Source organism: Falco punctatus (genome assembly GCF_963210335.1).
Source record: "Falco punctatus genome assembly, chromosome: 5".
NCBI lineage: Eukaryota > Metazoa > Chordata > Aves > Falconiformes > Falconidae > Falco > Falco punctatus.
Genome location: NC_137584.1, coordinates 53,026,362 through 53,052,080, shown reverse-complemented (window position 1 = coordinate 53,052,080; position 25,719 = coordinate 53,026,362). Strand labels below are relative to the sequence as shown.

At 42.9% G+C, this 25,719-nt stretch overlaps 2 protein-coding genes across 5 annotated transcripts in view; one reads left to right on the top strand and one right to left on the bottom strand.

Moving 5' to 3' along the window:
* The window catches only part of MAP3K5 (mitogen-activated protein kinase kinase kinase 5), a 107,306-nt gene extending 98,068 nt beyond the window's left edge, over window positions 1–9,238 (bottom strand). The window contains exon 1 of the mRNA XM_080390104.1: window positions 8,423–9,238. Coding sequence (XP_080246230.1) covers window positions 8,423–8,825 — 403 coding nt within the window. The 5' untranslated portion in view covers window positions 8,826–9,238. The remainder of the gene's footprint in view (window positions 1–8,422) is intronic.
* A 150-nt stretch (window positions 9,239–9,388) lies between these two features.
* The window catches only part of PEX7 (peroxisomal biogenesis factor 7), a 54,354-nt gene continuing 38,023 nt past the window's right edge, over window positions 9,389–25,719 (top strand). The window contains exons 1-4 of one of the 4 annotated variants that reach the window (XM_080390184.1): window positions 16,268–16,456; window positions 17,571–17,628; window positions 19,184–19,334; window positions 25,421–25,498. In XM_080390184.1, coding sequence (XP_080246310.1) covers window positions 16,336–16,456; window positions 17,571–17,628; window positions 19,184–19,334; window positions 25,421–25,498 — 408 coding nt within the window. In that variant the 5' untranslated portion in view covers window positions 16,268–16,335. Of the gene's footprint in view, window positions 16,457–17,570; window positions 17,629–19,183; window positions 19,335–25,420; window positions 25,499–25,719 lie in introns of all 4 variants that reach the window. The other 3 variants (XM_080390186.1, XM_080390185.1, XM_080390187.1) reach the window with 3 other exon arrangements.

Here is a 25,719-nt window from a genome sequence, read left to right as displayed (position 1 = left end):
GTCAACGTAACTGGATAAATTTATCCCAAGCAGGAAGGGCCCCACTTCAAAACTGTACATGAATTCCCACAGTGGTACAAACATTCCTTTCCCCTTAGTACATCACTGAGTCTTCCTTGTTCACACCCAGGGCTTTCTGCGCTACAGCCAGATGACTGACTCGGGCACTCACGCACACTGCAGAATACACTTCTGTTGGAAGCAACAAGGAAGGTGTTGGAGGACTTTCAACTCTCGATAATTATTTATTTCATATTCAACCTGCATCTTGACACTTCACAGACTGCAGGTTTCAGTCTATAGCCTCTAGGAAGTCAGAAAGACTGTCCTGAAAGCAGCATTATACCTCTATTAGACAGGTACTGCGTGAAGAGGAAGAGCAGATAAAATTCCCTGCAAGAGCTGTGGATAACTCTTCCGTGAAGACATCACTGAAAAGCTGTCTTCGCCACTGGGTGAGTAAGCAGCTGGTGCTTTCAGAGTGCACTATCTGCAAGAGACATCTACAAATGCCATCATCAAGTAAGTCCCAGAGCAAGTAATTTACTTTATTACAGTAAGAGAGAAGTGCAGAGCCAATTTTTTACAAGGATATCTAGTTCCTAAATCAAAACGTACATTTCTTGTGGGATTTGAATGAGTGCTGATTCCCACTGACTTCAAATGAGTCAGTCTGTGGGAATTCTTTAAGCCCCATGCGGCATCTAAGCGCATCTCAAAGGTTATGAATACAGGCTGACACGATTTAAAAGAGAATTCAACTCCGGCATGCCATTGTTAGTAGTTGATCAGCAGCTCTTCGTAACTGAAAGAAGAATTATATCTGCTCCAGTCAACGAATAAATTTGGTCTCACGAGGAAAAAAAGTAATATACACTAAAAAGAAGCAGCCTGTGCTGTGTGTCAAGCTCAGCCTGAGGTTCTTTTTCTCTTGAAATACAAACAATTACAAACTTCTTACAGAAATCTACCCATCAGTGATTACCAGAAAATTCCCCAATTGTCAAAACAGATTCTGCTTTCATCTGTCACACACACATTCTGCTGTACAAGATGACTTTACTGACTGCTTCACAGGCCTATCTCATTCTAATAAACACTGTACTTCTGAGTGTGCCTGTATCATTGAATATAACCCCGCAGAGAAGCCATACAAAATAAGCAGCAGGACACTACTGTGGACAGGGGCTGTTCAAGGACAATCTAAAGCAGGGAGCCTGCAATGAAAGATAGGAATCCCAGCAACAACTTCTGTTTTATTAACTACAAATGTACAAAATCCCTATCATTGCTGAGCCACTTCAGGGTTTTTTTCAGTTTCTTTGGGCAGAACTTGCAAATACAACTTGCAGGTTACCTGTGCATGCAAATACAGTTCTACACAGTGACTGTTCCAAAGGACTGAGGGGCTGGAAGCGGAAGGAAGGAACAAGTTTAAATGATCAGCACTACATAATATGCTTAAAATGCAGCTTTTCTCTACTGAGAAACAAAATAAAATGAACTGCCATAAAACTGAAACTTTCATTTGCTTAGTTTTATTTAAGACCATAACAGATAGGAAAATTCATTGAGGATAATGGTGTAAATGATGTATTAAGGCCTTTTCGACTTTTCACTTGATCCTTTAGACTTTAACACAATTTGTTTCATTCTGTCATCACTTGCTACATTTATAGCTTTTTGCATTGTGCTTCTTACTTTAGAAAGCAACTAAAAAGAGAAGTCAAATTCTTATCATGGCTGTGGTAAATTCAGGAGTCATTTCTGTATGACACATCCTGTTCAGAGCTACAGAAATGCAAACTGCAGAAAAATCAGTTATAGGCTTTCTTCTGCATTACTCTCACAAAGCATTTACCTAGCCCCATTCAGCCTCTTCTTCCCCAGGGAATATACTTTTATGATGTCTGTTCATACAGATGCCTCACAATGAGTTGTGGATGTGGAATGTCTATCCAGGTGTCTCACTGATATCACTGGGAGATTTAGTAAATAAACACTGCAAGAGCATACCCTTCATACTATTTACATTGCAGAAATGGCTGCAAATTCACCCTAGTATCACGGTCCTGTGCCCACGGCACCCACACTAGATGCTGTACAAGCCTCTCAGCTGGGGAAGAGGCCCAAGGAAGCTCTTGCTGCACAGCAGAGCTAGAAACAGTTATGGCAGGCCAGTGACTAAGTTTGGAAGAGAACTCGGGTCTCACAGCCCTCATGCATCCATTCCACACACGTCCTCCATGCATGTGCTGTGCTCCTACTTCATACAGGAACTGATAGGGTATCAGTCTTCCAGTCACCTATTGACAGGCAGCCTGATGGAATTTATGCATACAGTACCAATACTGGAATCTGGTTATAAAATTTACAGCTGTTCATCAATGGAAGTATTTATGAATATCATCGCAAATCCCACAATTTCTTCATAAATTCAGAAGCTCTCCACTAGCACTAACTATAAAAACACAAAAGAAACTTTATATCAGGATTTTTTTCCAGACTCATCATTATTTTCATTTTAGATGTAGATCACATTCAGATGCTTCAGAATGAAATAATGTTTTATGTTGAAGATGTGCCATATATTTGTTTTAGGTTTCTAATGCTGCCTCCTAATAGAGTCCAGAATCAATATCTAGAGTCAAAAGGAGCTTTATAACCCACTCCATTTAAATATTACAATACACAATTTGCTTTCAGACACAAAGATTCTGTACTTATAATACCTCACACTCCTGACACATCTATCTTGAAAGTATGGCTATAATCATCAACTCTATTCTGCACTATTAAATTACTAGGCATTTCTTGCTCCAACTGATCAGTCTCAACATAGTGCTGCTGAAATGCAAAGCTCTTTCAACATGAGTTCCACTGACAGTGGAACTCCACTTTTTTTTTTTTTTAGTGATGAATGCAAGTGCTGCATAATCACAGAAAGCATGTGCAGAATTTCAAGTGTCTGACAAAACTCTGTTAGTGAAATAAAAAATACTAATCAGGAAGTACAGAGAAAAGAGGTGGTGAAAAACACCTAATCATTCTGACAGACAACGTGGAATAGAATAAAGCTTGCAGTTACTCTCTCCAGTACTGTTTTTTTGTTCCTACAAACAGCTAATATGGTAGGAAGCATGCTGCTTTTTACCACTGAAAACATTCACGTCAACTACTGGAATCAAGAACGCCAGTTTTACAACAAATCACCACCTCTTTTGGGGTTTAATAAGAGAGTCTGCATTAGTGTGTCACAATCACAAAACTTCCAGGAAACTTACATAAAGGCATAAATTACTTCAAAAAACAATTTAGCATCATATAATTTAGCATATTTAGAGAAAAACAGGAAGAAACTGCAAGAAAGCAGTAGAGTCCTGGCACTGCTTTACTGTGTGCCTGCAGATGTTTATAAATGCATAATCCACAAACGTTCTATAAAGTCTGCAGAAAAAATTTAGGTGTACAACATCTTCTGAGCAAAGTTAACTGTCACACAAGTGACTGTACTGGCTCTCTGAAGATTCTGTCATTTTGTATGCCACTGCACAGTATGTTTCTAAGCCCAGTAAACTGACACTGACAATTTCTAGCCCAAGCCTGCATGAATTATAAAAGCAACAACGCTGCCTTCCAGAAACAAAAATAAAAGAGACTAAACCTATTTCATTATTTCTTATTCAATGAACTCTATTTTAGTCAGTCATTGCTGTTCTGGGGAATTATGTCAATAACCCCACACAACAGTTAGAACAAAGTATCATCATAAGGGCCATTGGTTCATGAAACTTGAGTATAAGAACCTGAAGAAAAGGAAATTCCCCAATATAAGACATTAAAGTTACAAGGAAAGATTATATGACAAACACGTCAGTCAAACTGTTTATCTTGAGAACCACTCTAAACCAAGTGACTGCACAGATTAGAAAGCCCAGATTCTCCTCAGTCACCAACTGTGGGCTGTTTCTTACCTTCTCAGTCCTTCCAAGACTGTACACAAGAGTCAGAATGCTTGATAATGTGCTTCTGACAAATTACCATTATTCCAAAAAAATAATTTTACAATCACAAGGTGAAGATGTTCTGTAGCTTAATCTTTCACAGCAGACAAACAAGGAGGAACACACATCTGTAAACACTAAACAAAGGGGCCCTCCATCCATGCACTGTAAGTCAATGTCAGTTTCTCCAAAAGAAGGTGCAAGGTACTCTAGGTAAAGACAAACTTCCAGTAAGGCTTCTCTCCAACTCTAAAACATGACATTACTAAACTCTTCAAGAAGAAAAATCACAGCTTTTACCTTTGCAGTACTGTATTGTAAAGATCATTCCAAAACCCTCTCTTTATTAGCGGTGATCCTAGTTTTGACACTTGTACACCACTACTTGTCTTGCTAGTCAACTGAACGCTCACCCCTAATTTACCCTGCCCTTTAAAATCGATACAATTTAAAAGTAAATGCCAGATTACAAGTCAAATGAGTCATTTCTTTAATTGACAAAAACCTGCCTAATCCTAAAAGCCTGCGTGAAATTACCTTGACTTAGAGCTTCCCCCCCCATGAAGAGCTGACCCAGATTAGATTCATGCTATTTTTTCCTTTTACAGTACTTTTACCTTTTTTTTTTTCTAAAACACTCTGTTCAACTACTCCTTGATGCATCTGTGTAACACAAAATGACTGTGTAAAGATCTGCACAGAAAGCAAATCATCCTAATTTCAATTGCCTAAAAAAAGATGGGAAATAAAAAAAAAAAAAAAAGAATGCTTACTTAAGCCAAACAGACTCTAAGTACTCTACACATTTATGGCTGTTTTCAAAAGGAACTGAGCAATCAAAGGAAAACAAAAAAAAACAAACAAAAAAAAGCTCATCAGAACATGAGATCCGGTCAGTATAATGTAGAGACAATATAATTTAATTACAAATATCAATGGTTACAGTAACTGTTAAAACACCACGACTGTCTAATGCACTGTAGAAAAGTTTCCCTGCTATATTTTGGCAGGCTTCAAATTGCCTCTTCTGAACAATCCTGAACTGTTCTGAAATTAAGCTGAATTTCAGAGAGACTAGCAATTCACCTTAATACAAGGCAGGAGGAGAAAAACTCTTAAGTATCCTCTTCATGAAGGAAAAAAGCCCTTGAGACAGCTGATCAAACACAGATACACTGAATTTTGCTAGAAACCAGACTAGATTTTCCTCTTCTCACCTAACTATATCTCTTTAAATGAAGAAAAAGGTGATAAATGTTGAAATCTTTATTTTTGAGAAACACTTTTCCAACAGTTTCTAGGGCTGATTTCACACCGGTTTCTCCAGAAGCAATTTTTTGTTTTCCTGAAATCAAGCAGAATTTAAATCATGCAAGCAGAAATGCTAGAATAAGTTCACTCTTAACATTTGGTGCTTGAATGAATCAATTATACATAGCTGAGATCTACTCACTAATCATATGCACTACTAATTATGTCTCAGCATTTAAGGACCATCAGTTGAATCCAGCAAAAGAAGATTATTAGTAGGCTAATCTACATTTAGAGCAGGTGATGAGTATTTACATGTGAGATTTTATTTAATACTCCCTGAAGTTCTCTTTGAAGCAGTGAAAGGCATGAAGTGAACCTACATTGGGGTCACCAAGAGTTCAGACTATATTATACAAAACAGAAATAAGATATTAAGAAGGGAAGGCTTGATGATGGACAGATACGTTACACTGTAGTTCTTCTCTCCCCCTAAATCACAGTTGATTTACATGCATTATGAGAGCTGAGAGGTTTATTGTTTTACTTCATTCAAACACAGTTATAAGTTTGATTTTCCAAACCTTCATGAAAACGCGTCATTCCTTACTCTTGTAACTTAGTTGGCTTTTGCAATGAGTCCAGTAAGACTTGATACCTTGAATAAGACCAATTAACTGTTACTTAATCTAAAAGTACTTTTACTGATGAATTCTTATATGATATTTAGTCATGCCGTAGTAGTTTCATACACTACTTCTTTAAAATAATGTAGTGTGTAGACATTCTTTGTCAATATTACTAATACCATCTTTGATCACTGAAAGCTCACAGCAAACGAGGACAAGAAGGGGAATATGGAAAGAGTTCAGGTCACCTACAAACACTCCACCCCACCACCCTGTTAAAGCAGTTAAAAAAAAAATAATAATCTGTGCACTAGTTACACTCTTCATGACCATTCCCTATGCTGCTCCACATTTACATTCTTCAGCTTGCACAGCTTCTACTCTCAAATGCTGTTCTGCTCCTAACCTGAGACACATTTTTTCACTCACTTGAAGTTTCTGGAGAACAACTAAATGTTCTTAAAAATACATAGAGAGTGTATAAAATGAAACAGGAATAAAGCAACAAGTATGAAAACTCACAGCTCCTTCCAGACCTAAGTTCAGCCTTAGAGCCAGCAGCACAACACAGTTTTGAGATCGCAGCTGGTTTATGACTCGTCAGCTCAGACAGTACAGAGTATATGTGGAGCAAACACGAACTCCTATGTCCTGCTTTCTTCAGCCCAGGAGCTGGATGTGATAAATGCTCCTAATTATTTACATGTTTGTTTATGGGCTTTTCTAGTAAAGCAGAATGGCAAAATATTTTTCCTGGTTTGCAGCACCTTGATTAATTTCCCATGGCCAAACCGTACTGAAAGAATAAGTAATGTTTTCACATTTACAGTTTGCTCAAAAGCCATTCAAATAAGCAAGCTATATTACATAAGTGTGCAGCTATGCAGCACTATATGCCAGATGCCTACTGCCAGAATGAAAAGGGGCCCACTTCAAGTCAAATCTCCCATTACAAGAAAAGTCTCCGTGAACTACTGAGACCCTCTCTATTGCACAGCTCAGAGTCTAAAAGTTAACCAACATAAGAGGCACAAAACCATCACAGATAATTCAACTCTGTGAGCCCTCTGCACAGCAGCTCTCACAACAGAACCAAAGGAAACCCTAAGGTTTCACCAGCCCTCAAATGAAGAGGTGTCAGGGTGCTTGAAATCTGAAGACTCTCTTCTCTGTATGTGGAGAGTGTACGTTCTACAATGAAGCTCTATGCCTTCCTATTTGCACCTGTGAGGATGGCTCCTCTGACTTCTGAGAATGTTACCTCTCAGGACACAACCCTGCAAGAAGCACAACGAATTGCCCACCTCACTGAACTGAAAGCAGCAGTGCAACAGGCACAGCTTGCAGTTTCAAACAGATGACATGTATATGCATGTCCAGGCCAAACAGTCCTTTGTGGAAACTGGCTACAATACCACCAGGGGCTTTGGTTGGTTGGTGGGGTTTTTTGTTTGTTTTTTCTTTCTCGCCCCACCCCGGGGACAGGGGGAAACTACAATATCAGCCAAAACCATTTAAGTGCCTTTTTTTGTGTGTGTGTGTATTTAACATGCAAAAACCATACCATACAATAAGCATGACATTGTAGGTCAGGTCACTTTCCTGCTTCAAAAAATGACACTAATTCAGTACTATAGTTTGAGTTGTATGAAGTCTTCACAAATGAAGCAACCAAGTATTTTTATTCTACATTCACACCATACAGCTGTCAATAAAATAGACTGGGAAAGGCTCTTTTATTGTTTTCTTGAAAAGGGGCCAAGTAAACCATAACACACAACCTCGGGTCACCACACCTTCAAATGTAGGTGTTACAATTTTATGGCTGGGAAAGCTGGCAAACTGGGGCCAGAGGATGCGGCACAGCGTATTCTTGCAAAGCGACTGGATCAGTGCGTGTAGCTCTTTGTTCAAGCCCATCCATCATAACTGTTTTAGGCAACCAACATCAGAAGCACAAACTTCCAAGCACAAACACACGGAGCGTCCCAGACCGTGTCAGGCACAAAGAAATCGCCGAGCTACACGGCTGGTGCCAAATCTGCTTTTCAAAGCTCCCGGGGCCTCGCAGCTCCTGCCTGCTTCAGCCAGAGCCCAGCGTGTTAGGCAAAAAGTGCGTCCCTGCACTCTGTTGGGAGACCGGGAGAAAAAAGCCAGGTCACGTTTAACCCACAGGTAAGGATCACCAGCGCTGCCAGGCTGATTCACAGCACGCCGGCTGACAGCTTCTTCTCCAGAACACGTTAGCGGGGGGCAGAAACGGGCTCTGACGCACTTTTGCCCCGCCGCGTAACCGCCACGGCCGCCCGAGGGCAGACGCCGAAGCCCGGAGGCAGCGGAGGCAGCGGGGACAGCGGGGACAGCCCGCGGCTCAGCCCGGAGGGCTCCGCGACCGCATCTGACCCCGCAGCGGGGGGGCCACGCCTGCTCCCGCCGCCCCGCGGTGAACCCGGGGCGGCCCGGCGGGGAGGCGGCGGCGAGCCCGGGCCGAGCCACTCCCGCGCCGTGGCGGCGCTCAGCCCCTGCCGGCGCTCTCACCTGCGTTGTAGAAGCGGTCCAGCACGGCCGTCTCGCCGAAGTCCAGCTTGCCGAAGTGCAGGGTCTCCAGCGCGGCCCCCACCACCTCGCACGCCTCCCGCAGGCTCTGTAGGGCGCCGCTCTCCGCCGCCAGCAGCGGCCCCTGGCTCGCCTCGTTGATCACGTAGGTGACGGCGGTCCGCCGGCCGCCACTCTTGGCCCGCGCCGCGATGCTCGGGCCGGCGGCGGCGCCGTCCTCAGCCCAGAGGGTGCTGGGCGGCGGCACGGTCAAGTCGGGCAGGAGGCTACGGGCGCCGGCATCAGCCCCTTGCCCCCGCCTACCGAGCACCTCCTCGCAGTGCGGTCCGCCGCCGGGAGGGCTCGGCACCGGCAAGCTAACGATCCCCTCGCTGTTGTCGCTCATCCCGGCGGAGCGGCAGCGGCCGCCGCGGCAGCGCGTCCCGGGCTCTGCTGCGCTGGCTGGCGTTAGGCGGATGCCATACTCCGCCGCCCGCCCAGGAACGGTCCCGCCGAGCTGCTGGAGTGTAGAGGCGGCCGGGCTGACGCGAGGGGCTCCCTCTCGGCCGCTAGCGAAGGCTGCCAGAGGCGGGGAGACGAGCACAGCCTCCCTCGACGTCTGCCGCCAGCACCATGACGCGCCGCTCCCTTCTCCCCCGCACCTGCTGGGACTACCCGGCGAGCCGACCCCCAGCAGCCCGGCCTCTTTCTCCTGCCGCCCCCAGGACGTCGCTCTTCCTCCGCCTGCTTACTCGCCCTGAGCGAAATTACTCGGCCGCGAGGAGGAACCACTTGTGCAATCGCTCCCCAGCGCCCTCACTCCAGCCCAACGACCGCTGCGAAGCGCGGGCTGAGGCGGCCCCAGCGCCGGGGCCCGCCCCGGGGTCCGCCCCCGGCCCCGCCCCCGGCAGAGATACCTCCCGCCGCCAAGGGGGCGGGCTCGGCCGGGCCGGGCACGCCGCGTCCCCGCAGGGCGTTCCGGCCTGGTGGCGCTGCTGCCGGGCGGGTTCGCCCCGCGGGGACCCCTCTGCCCGGGCCGCCCCAGGAGGAGGCGGCCGTTGGAGGGGGCCGAGAACGCCCCTTCCCCACCGCCTCCCGCGGAGCTTTGTTTTTTAACACCACCCCGGCCGCAGAACGCGCCTGCGTCCGCGCTTCACAGCGGGGTCCGGGTTGCGCCTCCCGCCGCCGGAGCCCCGGCTCGCCCCGGAGCCTTCGTACGAGCTTTCGTTCGATCGAGATGAGCCGATGTGTGCGTGAGGGCAGCTCGCGTGTAAGGGCCCAGCGTTAAACTTGGCTCTGTTAAAGGGGGGTTTTACCGTTTACTCCTTTTTTGTTTGTTTGTTTTGTTTAATGATACACGTGCCCTAACTAGCTAGACAGGACTAAGTGCTTCAGGTGTTTGCTGCGCAGTTGAGAGCAGTGTCAGGATTTAGTAGCCCTTGGATTTTAACCCTTGTCTGCTACTATTGTCCACACCTAAACATCCCAGTCTGTGTGTTTACAAACGGCTTCAGGTTCCCTGGGGGGTCTGTGGCTGCTTCCAGCAACTGCTGTGTCTGGAAACGGGAAAGCTGCCCCTCTCTGTTGGTTAAATATGTTGGTTTCAAACATTCACCTGGAATTTGCCTGTAAAGAATACTCAAACCCTGGATGATGAGCAAAAATATTTCTTCACGGAATAGGAAGATAGTTGGAATAGCCAGCACATAGCCAAAAGCTGTGCTAACTTTGTATGGTAGGCCACCCAGCCGAGGAGAAAGACCCTTTCACATCATATGAAGGGAGAACACTCCAAACTTTCAGATTATTTGCAGGCCAAGAGTGGATCTCTGAGAAATTAAAAATGGTTTTGAAAAGGAAATGATGTTGAGATTTCTGCAGTCTGTTTTTGAACAGAAATACTGTGAAATTGGATGATTTATTCTTTTATTGTTATTATCAGGGGGTCTATTAAATAGGTACAGGAGAAATGAAAAAATAGTACAGTACATACTTATGTTTATTTGTCATATCAATAGGCCCATCCTGTTAAAATTGATCTTGTTAAGACTGATCAACTTGTTGGCATGAAGCCTGCTCCTGTGTCGTTGTTTTCCATTACTTCTGTAGACAGAGGATCAATTCTGGAACAATTAGAAAAACTCATCACTGCAGTACCTTTGGTGGCTCTGTTTGCTTTTGCATTGAGCAGTCCTGTTTTTTTGAGGAGATATGCCTGGCATTTGCTTCTGCTGATAAGAAATGGGTAAATGGGTGGGAAGATGATGAGGAAACTAAAGCCTAATTTACAGGGAAAAGTTAATATTTGCTAATCTGCCAGATACAGTAGGTTATTGTTTCTTGCTACAATCTGAATGGCAATCAGTGTTTTTCTAAATAATGTCGTTTTCCACAAAATGCAGAATCAGTGTTAATCCATTCAGCACTGCAGTTACATCATCTTACAGGAAGCAAGAACAATATGTCTCTGTTGTTTTTGAGAACAGCCCATGTTTGTCAAGTGCAGAAGGAAGTTATGGACTGGAAGGACATGGAAGAAGCATGCTATTCCACTTAGTGTTACCGACTTGTGATGCTTGCTTTGTTATTAGCATTGTGTCTATTTCAAATTCAGGTTAGTTTCTCTATTGATTTGGCTGGGAGTGAGGTTGGGCCCTAAACCGGGCGTGGGGAGGCGGGGGGGGGGGGGGGAGAATGCTGTTGAATAACAAACATAAATTGTCCACATTTTTATAAAGTGAAAACATATTTTTTAATCTGCTAGCTCTCTGAAGTGAGTGATCAGACATTTAGGAGCTCTTGTGTTTTTGTGTTTGATTAGGAGATAATCCAAGGAATTTTTTTAAACCAAAATAACACCCTATTTGTTATCAGAAGTACCTTACCATGTTCACTTGTTTCTGAAGGGCTGTAAAATTAACATCTTTAACACCAGATGGTTTGCATATAATCACGATTCAGTATTGTCCTGTTCCAGCTCTGTTTTTTCTTCTAACAAAAACTTGTAACAAGCAGTTAGCTGTGATTTTGTTGAAATAACAACCCTCTCTTCATTATATATTTTTACAGCTAGGCATCACTGGCCTCTAAGTTTAACCATAATTATAATCTTAATATCCAAGAATTTGCCACCTTTGTTAATTGCAAATATAAATGCAGTTTTTGATGAGTGACAAACAACATGATTGGAGAATAAACAAGCTTGATTTAGCCACTGAAACTACTGTAAACAAGATCAAAGACCAAAAAAGGCAGTTCCAATGTATCCTGATTTATAGAGATGAAATTTAAAGCATATGTGCATTTAACTAACTGTCCAAATAATATTTTTCATGTATTATGGCTACCAGTGTCCAGCAGTGGGAGAAAAATTATTCTAATCTGCATTTTGCATTTTGTTTGTGGTAGTGCTGATGGAACTGACAGAATGGATTAAAATACATTGCTACAGATACTGGGTTTAAAATAGATGCTAAATTTCATTCAAAATTTGAGGCCCTCTTTTTAACTGTAGGATAATATATAGGAATGAGAAACTGGAGATGCACTGTAAACTCTTCACTGATAAGCAAGACAAAGAAGTTTGCAGGAGTAAAGTCCAGTATGCTTCAATTATGGTTGTAAGAAAAAAAAGAATGTAAAGAAATTTGCAGATACAAGAATCCAAATGAGATATTGAAAGTACATAAACTAATGCAATTTCTGTAAGCATTGACCAGAACTTTCACAAGCTGCAGAAATGGTTAAACTGAAATAAAAAACCTTTTTCTAAAAACTGTCCTAAAAAGTTAGACTAAGTATATCACTGTAGACGATCAGATGTCGCCTTTATGTTCAACAGAGAGAGGGCAGACAGAGAGGGCAGGCAAATAGAGACCAGTGGCCATTGTGTAGGGATGCAGCTGATCATGGAACAGTAATACAAGGAATCTGCCTACCAAATTATGGTATGGTGCACATAAATGCAGTCAGCAAAAACTGATGGATCAGTGTGGATACAACATTGGGGATGGATATTTCATCAGTCAGGACTGTTCTTGGAGCCCATGTCTTGTGAGCATGGTGAAGAAAGTGCACTGTTCTTGCTTCATACCCTTTTCCCCTACAACTCTCGTGTTTCTTTCTAAATCTCCCGGTCTAAATCTTACTCTGCTCCAGCATCTTTCCCTCCTCTTGCTGTTTTTGGTCTTTAAAACTTCCAGAAAAGTCTCTGTGCTAACTGCCTTTTCCTACCAACTTCCACAACCGTCACTTTCTCCATATGAAGGGAGCCTTTTCCCTTTGTATTCATTCCAGCAGACCTCTTGGTTACTTCACTGTTGCCAGTTTTGCAGTCTTACTGTGAACCTTGGGATATGTCCTGGTTTCAGCTGCAATAGAGTTAATTTTCTTCTTAGTAGCTAGTACAGTGCTGTGTTTTGGATTTAGTATGAAAATAATGTTGATGTCTTAGTTGTTGCTAAGTGCTTACTCTAAATCAAGGACTTTTCAAGCTTCCCGTGTTCTGCCAGTGAGGAGGGGCACAAGAAACTGGGAGGAAGCAGAGACAGGACAGCTGACTTGAACCAGCCAAAGGGATATTCCATATTACAGAATGTCATGCTCAGTATGTAAACTGGGAGAAGCTGGCTAGGGCCTGCTGATGGCTGCTTGGGTACTGGCTGGGCATCAGTCAGCAGTGGTCAGCAATTGTATTGTGCATCACTTGGGGTTTTCACCTTGGGTTTTAGTCCTCTCTCTTTCTCATTTTCATTACAATTACTATTATATTATTATTAGATTTTGTTTCAATTATTAAATTGTTCTTATCTCAACTCATGAGTTCTGCCTTTTCTCCGATTCTCCTCCTCATCCCACTGCGGGTGGGGGGGGAGTGAGTGAGTGTCTGAGTGGCACTTAGTTGCTGGCTGGGGTTAAACCACGACAGGATACTAAATGCTTTTCTTAAAGCTTCAACTCATACAGCTTTATGGCGGTATGGGAATATCAGCTGGGACTATCTCTGCATGTCTGTTAGTCAATAAGCATTCACTGTTGTAGAAGAAAATCTTGGATGTCATGAAGCCTAATGAATGGTTCAATAACGAAAAGACAGAAAAAAGTTTACTGTAGTTCCTGAGTATTTCCAGTGTTTTAAGCTACCTGTCCCTTGCGTGTGAGGGAATGGTTCACAATCAACTTTCTCTGGTAGGAAAGCTCTTATATACTTTAAATACTTGGGCTTGAGCCTTCCCAATTACTGTTCCTACTGACCAGCAAGGGTTTTGTAAGGATTTGTGTATACAGCAGTGATGGTTACCAGCTCAACTCACACCTAAGCTAGCTGTCAGCTAGCAAGCTGAGGAAACAAGGGACGTGTGTAACAGAACAGAGCTCAGTGGACTGAAAGTGTAGTGAACTGCTGTTAAAGTGTCTCAACTACCTATTCTAATGCTCACAAGGGGTATGATTGCGAGCTGAGCTCCGAGGAGCAGCTGTAGCATAAATATAGCCTGAAAGTTACATATTAAGCAACTTTCCCTTTTTTTGATCCATTGAAGTGATGTTGGGTTAGGAAAAAGATCATCTCGGTGTAGCTGTGGAAGTTTTGTCTGGCACTGAGGACTCTCAGTTTTGGGGTGGAACGTGGCTGCCACCTGCCGCTGCACACGCTGCACGTCCGTGTGGCATTGGCGGGTGGAAAGAGCTGGCTGGCAGATAAAATGCTGCTGTGATCAGTGGTCCTTCACGTTTCTTGATAAATTCAAGAAGCTGCCCAGAGGCTGAGTAGAAAACACAGTCAAGTTTAGTAGCTTTGTTGGGCCCTTCTCTCTTTGCTTGTAACATAGCTTTCATTTCTTTAGCTGTTATTCTCTCTACCTTGAAATCTTCCCATGCAAATACTTCCAATTGCTGTATTATTTTGCTTCCTACTTCTACATCTCTTCAAAACCTGAAACTCACAAGCTTGTCCGTGGGGGAAAGAAAAAAAAAAAAAAAAAGAAAAGTGTTTTGAGAACTAGCCCTTCTCTCAGGACTTCCTTGTAACCTTTTATCCACTTCTTGATCTTTATGTCTTTGAAAATTCTTTTAATCTGTCTTTAAAACAAAGCTGGGCCACTGATAAGAACTACTTCCTGTTTGCATAACCTCTTTGTGGAATTTCACTCATTACAAAAGATCAACTAGATTTGAAAATGCACTTGATAAAACTTTTCCAGTATTCAGATACATCAGTGATAAATTGTCCATAGAGTAACTGGACTTCACTCCCAAACACCACCTCACAAATTGGCTTTGTCCAGACTCACTCACTGCACTGCTACGGTGGCTATGTAACTTTTCAAATGTTGTTATTGACATCCCAGTCACAAAAGGCAATTACTTTCAAAACACTTGCTCAGAAGTTTGGCTTGTACCTTGTATTTTGAAAAGATACGTTGATTTAAAAAGATTCCATAGAGGCTAAAATTGGTGGAATTGGGGCTGTAGCAGCCAATTTGGTAAGGTATTTTTGTCCCACAGTGATAAAATCGTATCTCATATAATGTCTGTCAATAAATTAAGCACATAAATTGGCAGTTGTGAGGCTTTGGGAGCTGCTGTGGTAATCCAAAGGATACATTAAATTGAGCTTCACTTGTACTGAATTTGGATTGATTTTATTCTAAAATCCTAGAGGCTGTTTGATAAACATATTTATTTTCATTTTCACCATGAGGTCAAAGAACAAGTCAAACTGCCTAATGCAGTGATCTGCATTTGAATGCCAGTTTAAGCAATTAAACATTTGTATGGCTTTACAATAGATTTTGTAGTCAAGGTTTAGTTTTAAATATGAGGCTGAGTAGCAGGAGTACGTAACTATCCTCCAAGCTCCATGATGTAACCTTGATTAAATAAACTAATTTGCCTTTGCTGTACCTTTGTAATGTGTAAAATAATACTTTTGCATTTTTATCTCTACACACATAGATGGGTCATTGTAACTGATTGGGCTATTCTGTGTCCAACTGGAATAATCTCTGTGTCTGTATTTTCAAGTCCTGTGTAGCACACAGAGGATCAAATATAACAAAAGCTGCAGCTGCTGCTGCTATGCCAAAATATTTGGGTTTTTAACCCTCACACACATACACACACCCCTTTGTTTCAAAGGCAAAATTCTCACTGACTTCAACAGAAGTTGTCATGGGTGTAAGCAAACTTGATTTTGTTCATAAAAGGATTTCCATAAAGCATAATTGCATCACAAGAAGAATGATAAAATATACAGATCTATTCAAGAGAAGAGAATGAAATAGCTTAAAAGGGCTGTTTAAAAGGAAGAAGGACAGGTAACACATACACGATGATTGAAAGATCTCATGTACTCGAGGCGATGCACACACAATGAGGTGATGTGTACCTTACATGGCAATTCAAACAATAGATTGTCTTTGAAGTTTGGAAGTGATCCCAGTGGAAAGTGATTTTTTTGCATAGTTGTTTATCATGAGAAACAGGCAGCGAGTGTTTAGAGGCCTGGTCTGAGCCCAATGACAAATCACACTGGGGTATGTATGAAAGCCTAACAATGTCAACTGATAAATTGCTCAGTAAGGCCCTCCTAAGCTTACAGCTTTCCTCTGAAGAGGACAAGGCTGCAAGGAGCAGAAAGCCACAGAGGCCCAAGGCTGCAGCTGACCAGAGTCGGTCAGGGCTGCCAGGAACTGCCAGTTCCCCTGGAGCCCAGGGTGGGCCCTGAGGCGGCCGCGGGCCCCTCTGCAGCCGGGCCCTCCGCGCTGCAGCGCCTCGGGCCGCCCTCTGCCATCGCCAAAGATGGCGGCGGCGACGCCGCAGCTTCAGCACCGCCCGGCGGGCGTGGCGCTTCCGGCGGGGCCGCGCGCTGGGGGCGGCAGCTCCTCCGCGCCGCGGTCGGGGCCCGGTCGGGGGCCATGGGCACGGCGGGCGGCGGCGCCCTGCGGCTGCCCGGGCTGCACGGCTACGCGGCGGAGTTCTCGCCCTACTGGCCGGGGCGTGTGGCCTGCGCCGCCGCGCAGTACTACGGCATCGCAGGTGCGGGCGGGGCCTCCGCGGCGGGGCGCGGAGGGGGTGGCCGTTCCCGGACGTTCCGGGTAGCGGCTCCTCATGGGGGCTCTGGAAATTGCCGTGTCCGCAACGGCAGCCGGCGTCTGTAAAAGCGTGCTGGGATTTCCCTTTCCGTTGCTTTTGTTTTGCTTTGGTATCAACATGTATTTCTGCGGTGGGCGCGGGTGGCGGGGCTGCTGCTGGCCGCGGGGCGCCGCGACCCGCCGGGCGCACGGCGATGTCTCACGGGGCCCTCGGGGGAGTGCTGGAATAGTGAAAATTTTAAGGGGGAAATACTTCCAGACGTTTCATCCACACCGCGTTCGTCTCTACTGTTGTATTTATTCTCGCCTCCGCCAAAGCAGCACTCCCCCGAGGGCCCTGTGAGACACCGCCGTGCGCCCGGCGGGTCGCGGCGCCCCGCGGCCAGCAGCAGCCCCGCCACCCGCGCCCACCGCAGAAATACGGTAGAGACGAACGCGATGTGGATGAAACGTCTGAAAGTATTTTACCCTTAAAGTTTTAACTGTTACAGCCTCAGTCACCGAGTGTCCAGCCGCGCCCCGGCGACCGGGTGGCCCCGTTAAGAGGCAAGCGGAGCTTCTCTCAGCCCTTCCAGTGGGAGCATTGCTCCTGAAAGCACTCGTTGAAAGTAAACTTTCTAAATGTGGAATTACTTTGCAAATATCCCGGTCATGTGGGTAAGCAGTACCCATGTGTGTTTTCTCAGAACTGAATGACTTAATTTTTTTGGTGAGCTGTAGTGCTGGATTCCGGGTGGGCAAAAGCATTACGCTGCTGTATCAGAGCGATGCCCAGGAACCCCGTGCTGCTCTGTCTGTAAGGTGAAGCTCATGGGGAAAACACGCTTTGGTGCTTCATAAGCAAGCTGTTTCTTTTCTAGCCTCACCTACGGGTATACTGGAGTTAAAAAAAAAAAGGGGGGGGGGGCAAAACACAATCTGATGTAAATTAATTACTGTTTTAGAGAACATAAGACATTTATTTAAGCAACTAATTGGCCTCTTAAAGTTCAGATGCCCTTTGTATTTGCACACAGGAGAAACTAGTTGTGATGTTTTCTTTTATTTTGCTGGTTTAGGCTGTGGAACTTTGGCAGTGCTGGAACAAAATGAAGCCGAGATTGTTCTGCTCAGGAGGTAACGCAGGTTTACGCTTTATTTTTGCAGGAGAAAAACTTACTGTGTAACTGTGAATACAAGACACAGCCCAAATATTTTGGGTTATTGTTAGCAATAAAACCCTATTGTATTCATGCTATAGTATCTACTGAATGCAGGTCTTTGTATTTACATACAAATAAATGTGTTTATATTTACACACAAATAATAGGTTTATATTGCATAGATTTTGTTACAGGAAGCAATCTGAATGGCACCCTTTCCATAGTGTAAAACATTTTATAGAAAACTGACAGTGTAAATTAAAAGCAGCTTCTCTGCCCTAACTTGAAATTAAAAGTTTTAGCTTTTTAGGATTAGTGCATTGCCACCTAAATTTATGCCCTTATGGTTGACTTATACTGAAAATAGAGCAGGAAGCTACGCAAAGCCATGGAAGTCCTTCTTAGGAGATTAGGTATTCTAAGGGTCTGAGAGGAGTTTGATTTGTGTTCTGGATGGGAGGAGGAGAAAGGTTAGGAAGGTGGGGTGGGGGTGGGCGTTTAATACTTGACCATCATTGACCTAGAATTTTTTTAAGAAACTTTTGAAACAACAATTATTTAGATTAAGAGGGCTGCACTAGAAGTGCTTAACAAATAGTTCATCATATTCAGAGAAACTTTTTTAAATTAAATTTAATTATAAAGCAAGATTCTTCAAAGCTTGTCAACACGCTGTTAGTTTTGCTAAGTGCTCTGGTTTAGTACTGTTCATTTCTATGTTTCCAGTGACTCCACTTAATTTGTGGTAGAAGGTCCTGTAACTGCCTGAGCCAGAAGCTGTGTCATGTTCTCCACCAAAATAAAATGTTCTTTGTATGTGTTTTTCCATCATCATTACTGCAGGGTGCCGTGAAGTTTAACCTGAACTTAGCTAAACCTTCAGTGAAAAGAGGGTAAATAAATGAAATAAATTCATATTTACCATGAGATAACAGCACGGTCATTGATAGTTGTTGCAGAGCAACAAATACGCAGTACCAGATCCCATATGATGAATCGGTAGTGTGTTAAAAGCCCTTTTAAGGGAGTGAAGAGATCTTTAGTATGTTCATGACTGCCTTTTAGTTGTTTTTTCAGTGTGTCTTAGCTTCCTAATGGTAGTGTGAACTGGATAGAGCTCTCCCAACATAGCCAGTTTAATTTCTTTATTTACCACAGTTGTTACAGACAAAAGGCTCCTACTCCAGTAGCAACATCCTGGAGAAACTGTAGATCAGAGTGAGATGTGGTACCTCTGCCTCTGTTTGCCGGGCAAGTTTAAGACTGAAATCAGATTTCATACTCTGTATGGCAGGCCCTTGGCTCATTTATGCTTTAACTTAATCAGCCTATTCTAGCATACAGTTGTAAAAGTTGACATTATAACAAGTAAGTTACTTGTAAGGAGATTTACTGGAAACTCAAATATATAAAAATGCTGGTTAGAATGGTAAAGAGGGTGATTTAAAGAAAAAGTCTTTGCATGTAACTAGTTCAGACTTCGATGTCGTGCTTTCTCACGGACAAATACCTTCATTGTTCTGATTTAGTTTTGACTGGAATGATGGCCTGTTTGATGTGACCTGGAGTGAGAATAATGAACATGTGTTGATCACTTCTAGCGGAGATGGATCTCTGCAAATCTGGGATACAGCTAAAACAAAAGGTCCACTGCAAGTCTATAAAGAGCACACTCAGGAGGTAAACCAGGCAAACTTGAAAAATTTAATGAACTATCTGATGTTTGAATTATTAGAAGATTTATTTGTGGACTTATAATCAAAGGCAGGGTTTCTTGTCTAACTTTGGGTCCATGGTTTGAATTTATAACAACATTATTTTTGCATATGAAGTGAATGTTGTACATATTTGTATATACAATGTAATAGGTAACACTTAATTACATAAATCCAACATATTCAGAAATAGGGTTTGTAGCTTCTTATAGGCTAAGTAATCATTGTGTTGTATGAAAGTACTGCAGTTTGAGAGCGTTATTGGATAGGTCTAAATCAGACAGCTGATGTATGTAGCAGTGTTATCCTTGAGGATCTAGAGTGACACACATTATGCAGATCCTTAGAACTTCTTTTGTATAGAAACTGCTTATCCTTTTCCGTCCTAGCATCTGTGAGGTCCCACTCAAATAACGGTAGTCAAATATTGGGACAGCATGTATTTTTTTAGCCTTGGTTTGGTACTGTTGCATTTGATTTTCTTAAAATTACTGTTAAAATCTTAACATTTTTGAAAGTTTCTGTATGTGGTGCAAGATGGGTAGAGAAAAATGTTATATTCACGTTCATAAATGTATTTGCATACTTTTAAGGACACCTATACTTTAGTATATTTATCTTCCCTCAAGTGATTTTTCTAGCCTTTTTTTTTCCCCACACTTTCTTTCTAACTCTCCACTCACTTCTGTCATCTTTGAATTTAGATGCAGTCAGTTTTACCCTGGATTGTTGACACTTTATCTAAATTACATAAATATGAATTTATGTACATCCTAGTGGATGTGCAGTCAATAAAAAAATCCAGTTTTGTATCCACAAAGGTGTCAAGATTTTTTCAGATATGAAGCACAAAGCTAAAAGCTGAGTGACTGCAGTTACATGACAGTCCATCTTCTGTACCTTATTTCTTTGTAATTTTGCTACTTTGGTTTAATACATGTACTATGTAAATAAATAGTTTCGAGATATGCGTTTGTAGTTGTGATCAGGACTTTATGATAATGTTCAAAGACTGATCGTAGTAACAGAAAAGTGTAGGCAAAGCATAATATCAAGGGGGGGAGGTTGTTCATAAGTTTATTTTGGTTCTGCCACACCATCTGTTGTTTGTGAAGTAAACATTTCCATGTCCAATTCTTAATTTAGCACATAGCATGGGGAGGTGGAAGCATTCAACCATGAGTTAGAAAGACAGTATAGGAAACATGGGCTGGGTGTTTATTGTGGGATATGAAATGTTTGTATTGATTCCTTATAAACATGCATTAAGAGGATAAGTCTCAGAGGGAATATACCTAATAGTTTGTGGTAAACACTGGCAGACAGTGCTGTTTAAAATGATTGACTACTTTCCTAATCCTTAATCCCTGTCTGACATTTCTAATAACAATTTTGTCACTGCATTTTATAATATTTCTAATGCAGGATTGACAGGGATCTGTTTCTTGTTTTCCAAATGAGATCGTTGTCCCTCCTCAAAAAGAATGTGCATTTTTAATTTAAAAGCACATCTCTGTTATCAAAGGACAATGTTTATTCCAGCACTAACCAGCTGCTGAATCTTGTGAATAAATGAGTCTCATTTAGTTTGATTTTGATGAAGTCTCACTGGAACGTGAGACAACAGAATGCTTGAATTAAATTTGTCTTGTAAAGTGAGCCTGAACATTTATTTTGAAGTATTTTTTATGTTTTTACATCTTTTTTTTCATCATCTTTTCATCTTGCCTGAGGCATTTTTTTTCTGCTGTTCAGGCATAAACGAATATTAATGCATTTTATGATTGAAGATAAAGCACTAAAAGATTAACAGCTAAGATTTATGCTGTGTTATTGATCTTTCTCAGTTGGTCAACACAGCTTGTATTGAAATGTCTGTAAATGTATGTTGGATGATAGATTGAAAAAGAAAGAAGCAAACCTTACTTGGTTCTCCACGCCTTCTGCTTTTCATTCTCTTCTCATTACCTGGACCTGTCACATGCTGAATGGAAAATAGCTCTTGCTTTTTATGAGCCTGTTGTCTGTTCTATTTGTAATTCTTGCCTGAAGTAGAATTTGCCCATGTCCCGCTGCCTGTGATGCAGCAGAGTGCTGGGCAGTCCTAACCATGTCTGCCATATGTACACAAATGCACGTCACAACATGTATCCGGCAGGTCTATGTGCTGATGTCTTGTGAGTGAGCTGTAAGCCATACATGTGCTTTGCCTTATCTGTGCAGTAGATCTCATTCATACCAAATATGTGAGGCTAGGTGAATTGTGGGACACAGTTGCATGTTTCTTAGATATATTTCTTTCTGGAAAATCTTGGACATGAATATGAGAGCCAAACACTTCAACTGAGCTGACTTCATAGGGCTGTTGTGTGAAAGACATGTTCTACATAATGATACGTTTAGAGGCATTTCCAAACAGGAGCAGCTTAGGAGTTGAACATAGGTCATCCCGCAAATTCAGGTGTAAGGAGAGGAGAAAGTCTGAAGTCTGTGAGGAGCTTGGGAGCCACTTTGGAGAACTGTGATGTTTTCCGTTCTTAAAACATGAGTGGGTGCTTGTGTGGCTCCTTTGTTATTATTTTAATATGAGGAGTCAGGTTGAAAGGGAGCATGTTTTAATAAGCTGTAGTACTTGTAGGTAGCTGACAAAAGTGGAAAAATAAAGACATAAAGCCATGATTTGGGAAAACAAAATATTCACCTTTTTGTTTGTTATTTGGCTTTTGTCAAGTATTGTCTGAATGTCTTGTACATTTAGATCAGGGGTCCTCAATCTATGGCCCACGGGCCGGATACGGCCCCCAGGGTCCCCAATCCGGACCCCGGTATTTACAGACCCCCCTCCGGGGGTTGGGGGGGGAACCAAGCAGCCGCAGGTGGCTGCCTGCCACTGCATCCGCGCGCCGGCCCCTGGTTAAACAGTTTGAGGACCCCTGATTTAGAAGATAAACTCCTCAAGGAAGGGAGCTAGCACAAAATGGTGCTAGAACAATATGCCTTTCAGTATATGGGACGTAGGACACTGTAAAATTGAAAAAAAAAAAAAAAGTTGCAGATAAAACTTCGGTGTTCTGTGGGCAGTGGTTGCCTTCCACTAATTGGAAATAAGAAAACAGATGAAAACCAGTGAATTTAAGCTGGATCTAGCATAAATTGAAATATTTTTGGGAAGGAAAATGCTCAGGAGTAGCTAAGTGATACCTTGATTTCCTTTCTGATATAAGGCACTCTCCATAGAAGACTTTGGTTTGGCTGGATTTTCTTTTTCCAGTCCAGCTTCTCTGCTTTTTTGTCTGGTGACAAAGGTCCAAACATTTTCACTTTCAGAACAGCGTTGCTGTTGTTTAACACAAATTCCAGCTATCCAACACAAACACAGCAACTAATATGTTGACTCACAGATTAGATCCAGTGCTGTGCTAGAACTAGATTGTCCCAGCTGGAGTGCAAATCCCCAGTGGTTAGTGGCCTGACTGTTGAGAGTGGTGCCACATACCACTGGTGGGATGTGGCCACGTTTCTGAGAAGTATCATGGGAGGTCTGATTGGGTCAGGAAGTCAAGCAAATAAACTGTTGCAGCTAATATTTATTCACCTTGGCACTGAAATGGTTCAAGTCCATCTGCAGCTTATTGAGCCATTTTGGTGTGAGGTAAAATAAGAACAGAATGCATCTTCCGTCATGTAGATGAAGATACAGTACATTTGAAGATGGAAGTTGTGTGTGTTCTTGAGACTTTCAGATTTGAAGTCATTTGAAGAACTACCTGATAGAGTGGGGTTTTTTTCTGAGGCAGCAGAGCTCAAAAATCAGCAGTAAAGGATGCAGTCGAGGTGTTCTCTGTGAAGGTGGGGACCCATTATAGAATTAACTATCAGAGAAGAGGGAACTTATTTCTATCATCTTTGCAAAGTTGTGGCAGATTGGTGAAGTTCCCACTGACGGGAAAAGGGGAAACGTAACCTCCGTTTTTAAAAACGGAAAGAAGGAGGACCTGGGGAACCACAGGCAAGTCAACCTTACCTCTGTGCCCAGCAAGATCATGAAGTAGATCCTCCTGGAAACTATGCTAAGACACATCAAAAATAGGGAAGTGACTTGTGACAACCAGCATGGCTTCACTAAGGGCAAATCGGTCCTGACAAATTTGGTGGCCTTCTATGACGGGGTTACAGTGTGTGTTGGTGGATAAGGGAAGAGCAGCTGATACCATCTATCTGGACCTGTGCAATATATCTGACGCTGTCCTGCACAACATCCTTGTCTTTAAACTGGAAAGACATGGATGTGATGGATGGACCACTTGGTGGATAAGGAATTGTCTGGATGGTCGCATCAAAGAGTTGCAGTCAACGGCTTGATGTTCGAGTGGAGATGAGTGTCAAGTGGCATTCCTCGGGGGTTATTATTGGGACCAGCGCTGTTTAATGTCTTTGTTGGTGACATGAGTAGTGGGATTGAGTGCACCTTCAGGAAGTTTGCTGATGACCCCAAGTGGTGTGGTCAATATACTGGAGGGCAGGGATGCCATCCAGAGGGACCCTGACAGGCTTGAGAGGTTGGCCCACGCAAACCTCATGAAGTTCAACAAGGCCAAGTGCAAGGTCCTGCATGTGGGTCAGGGCAATCTGAAGCACGATTACAAACTGGGTGGAAAATGGATTGAGAGCAGCCCTGAGGAGAAGGACTTGGCGGTGTTGGTTGGTGAGAAGCTCAGCATGACCTGGCAACGTGTGCTTGCAGCCCAGGAAGCCAAACATGTGCTGGGCTGCATCAACAGGAGTGTGGCCAGCAGACCAAGGGAGGCGATTCTCCCCCTCTAGTCCACTCTCGTGAGACCCCACCTGGAGTGCTGCGTCCAGCTCTGGGGACCCCAGTGTAAGGAGGACATGGACCTGCTGGAGGCAGTCCAGAGGAAGGCTGCAAAGATGATCAGAGGGCTGTAGCCCCTCTCCTATGAAGACAGGCTGAGAGAGTTGGGGTTGTTCAGCCTGGAGAAGAGAAGGCTCTGGGGGGACCTTATAGCAGCCTGCCAGTGCCTAAAGGGGGGCTACAGGAAAGCTGGGGAGGGACCTTTCACAAGGACATGTATGTAGGGATAGGACAAGGGGGAACGGCTTTAAGCTGAAAAAGGGAGGTTTAGATTAGCTATAAGGAAGAAGTTCTTCACTGTGAGGCTGGTGAGGCTCTCAAAGGGGTTTCCCAAAGAAGCTGTGGATGCCCCATCCCTGGAAGAGCCCAAGGCCAGGCTGGATGCAGCTTTGGGCAGCCTGGTCTAGTGGAAGGTGTCCCTGCCTATGGTGGGGGGTTGGAACTAGATGATCTTTAAGGTCCCTTCCAACCCAAACCATTCTGTGATTCTATGATTCCAGCTGTACAGGTAAAAGCAATTTCTTAAAAGCTGAAATGATGAGTCATGATGGAAGTTGAGTTTTTTATTTTATCTTATTTTATTTTTTTGAGGTAATTTATTTGTTTGAATGGTAAAAAAGTGTCACGGAACCCAGGAAAGATGAAAATCAGGGGTAGTTTTTTGACATGTATTTCTTATGAGAATTAGATATCATAAAAACATATTTACTGTTAGTTAGCTAAAACCTCAAAGTCAACTCTATAGTCAGCTCTGAAGAGAGATGGCATTTACATTGCTAGGAATTAAAAATTGTAGAAGTTTGAATAAAACTGTTTCATAGATAAGAAATCAGTCTGAAATGACTTTTCACAGTGGCAGAAACTTGTAGTGATGGTGTGTCTACGTGGATTTTGTTAGAACTTTTCTTTTTCCTTTCAACATTTTGGCCCTTCTTTATTTTTCTGGATATTTTTCTGAGCCTGCATTTACCTTTAATGCCAGACTGAGATGTTAAGTTCAATTTTTGTTCAGGTGTTGGCATTGTTGGCAGCTTTGTAGTGCTTGACTGGTGTGTTTCTTTTAGCTGATTATGATACAATCTGCAAATGCAAGTGTATATCGTGAAACTTTGGCTAACTAGAGTTTCAGACTTCTGTTCTAATGCTCTTTCTAAACTAGGCTGTTGTATCATTTATAGGTATTTAGTGTTGACTGGAGCCAAACTAGAGGAGAACAGCTAGTGGTGTCTGGTTCATGTGATCAAACAGCCAAGCTGGTATGTTGATTTTCTGCTGAAGGTGAAAAATGCAGTTTGTTTTGGATCTGATAGTTCTTTGTGTTAAGAACAGCATTGATTCACTTTTCCTCTTCATTTTTACACTGAGACTGAAATTCTGTTTTAACTGAGATACTGCTTTATCCCACAGTTGATATCAGTTCAAGCATACAAATGCTTTTCATGATAAAAAGAAGTTCATTTATTCCTTTTTGTATGTA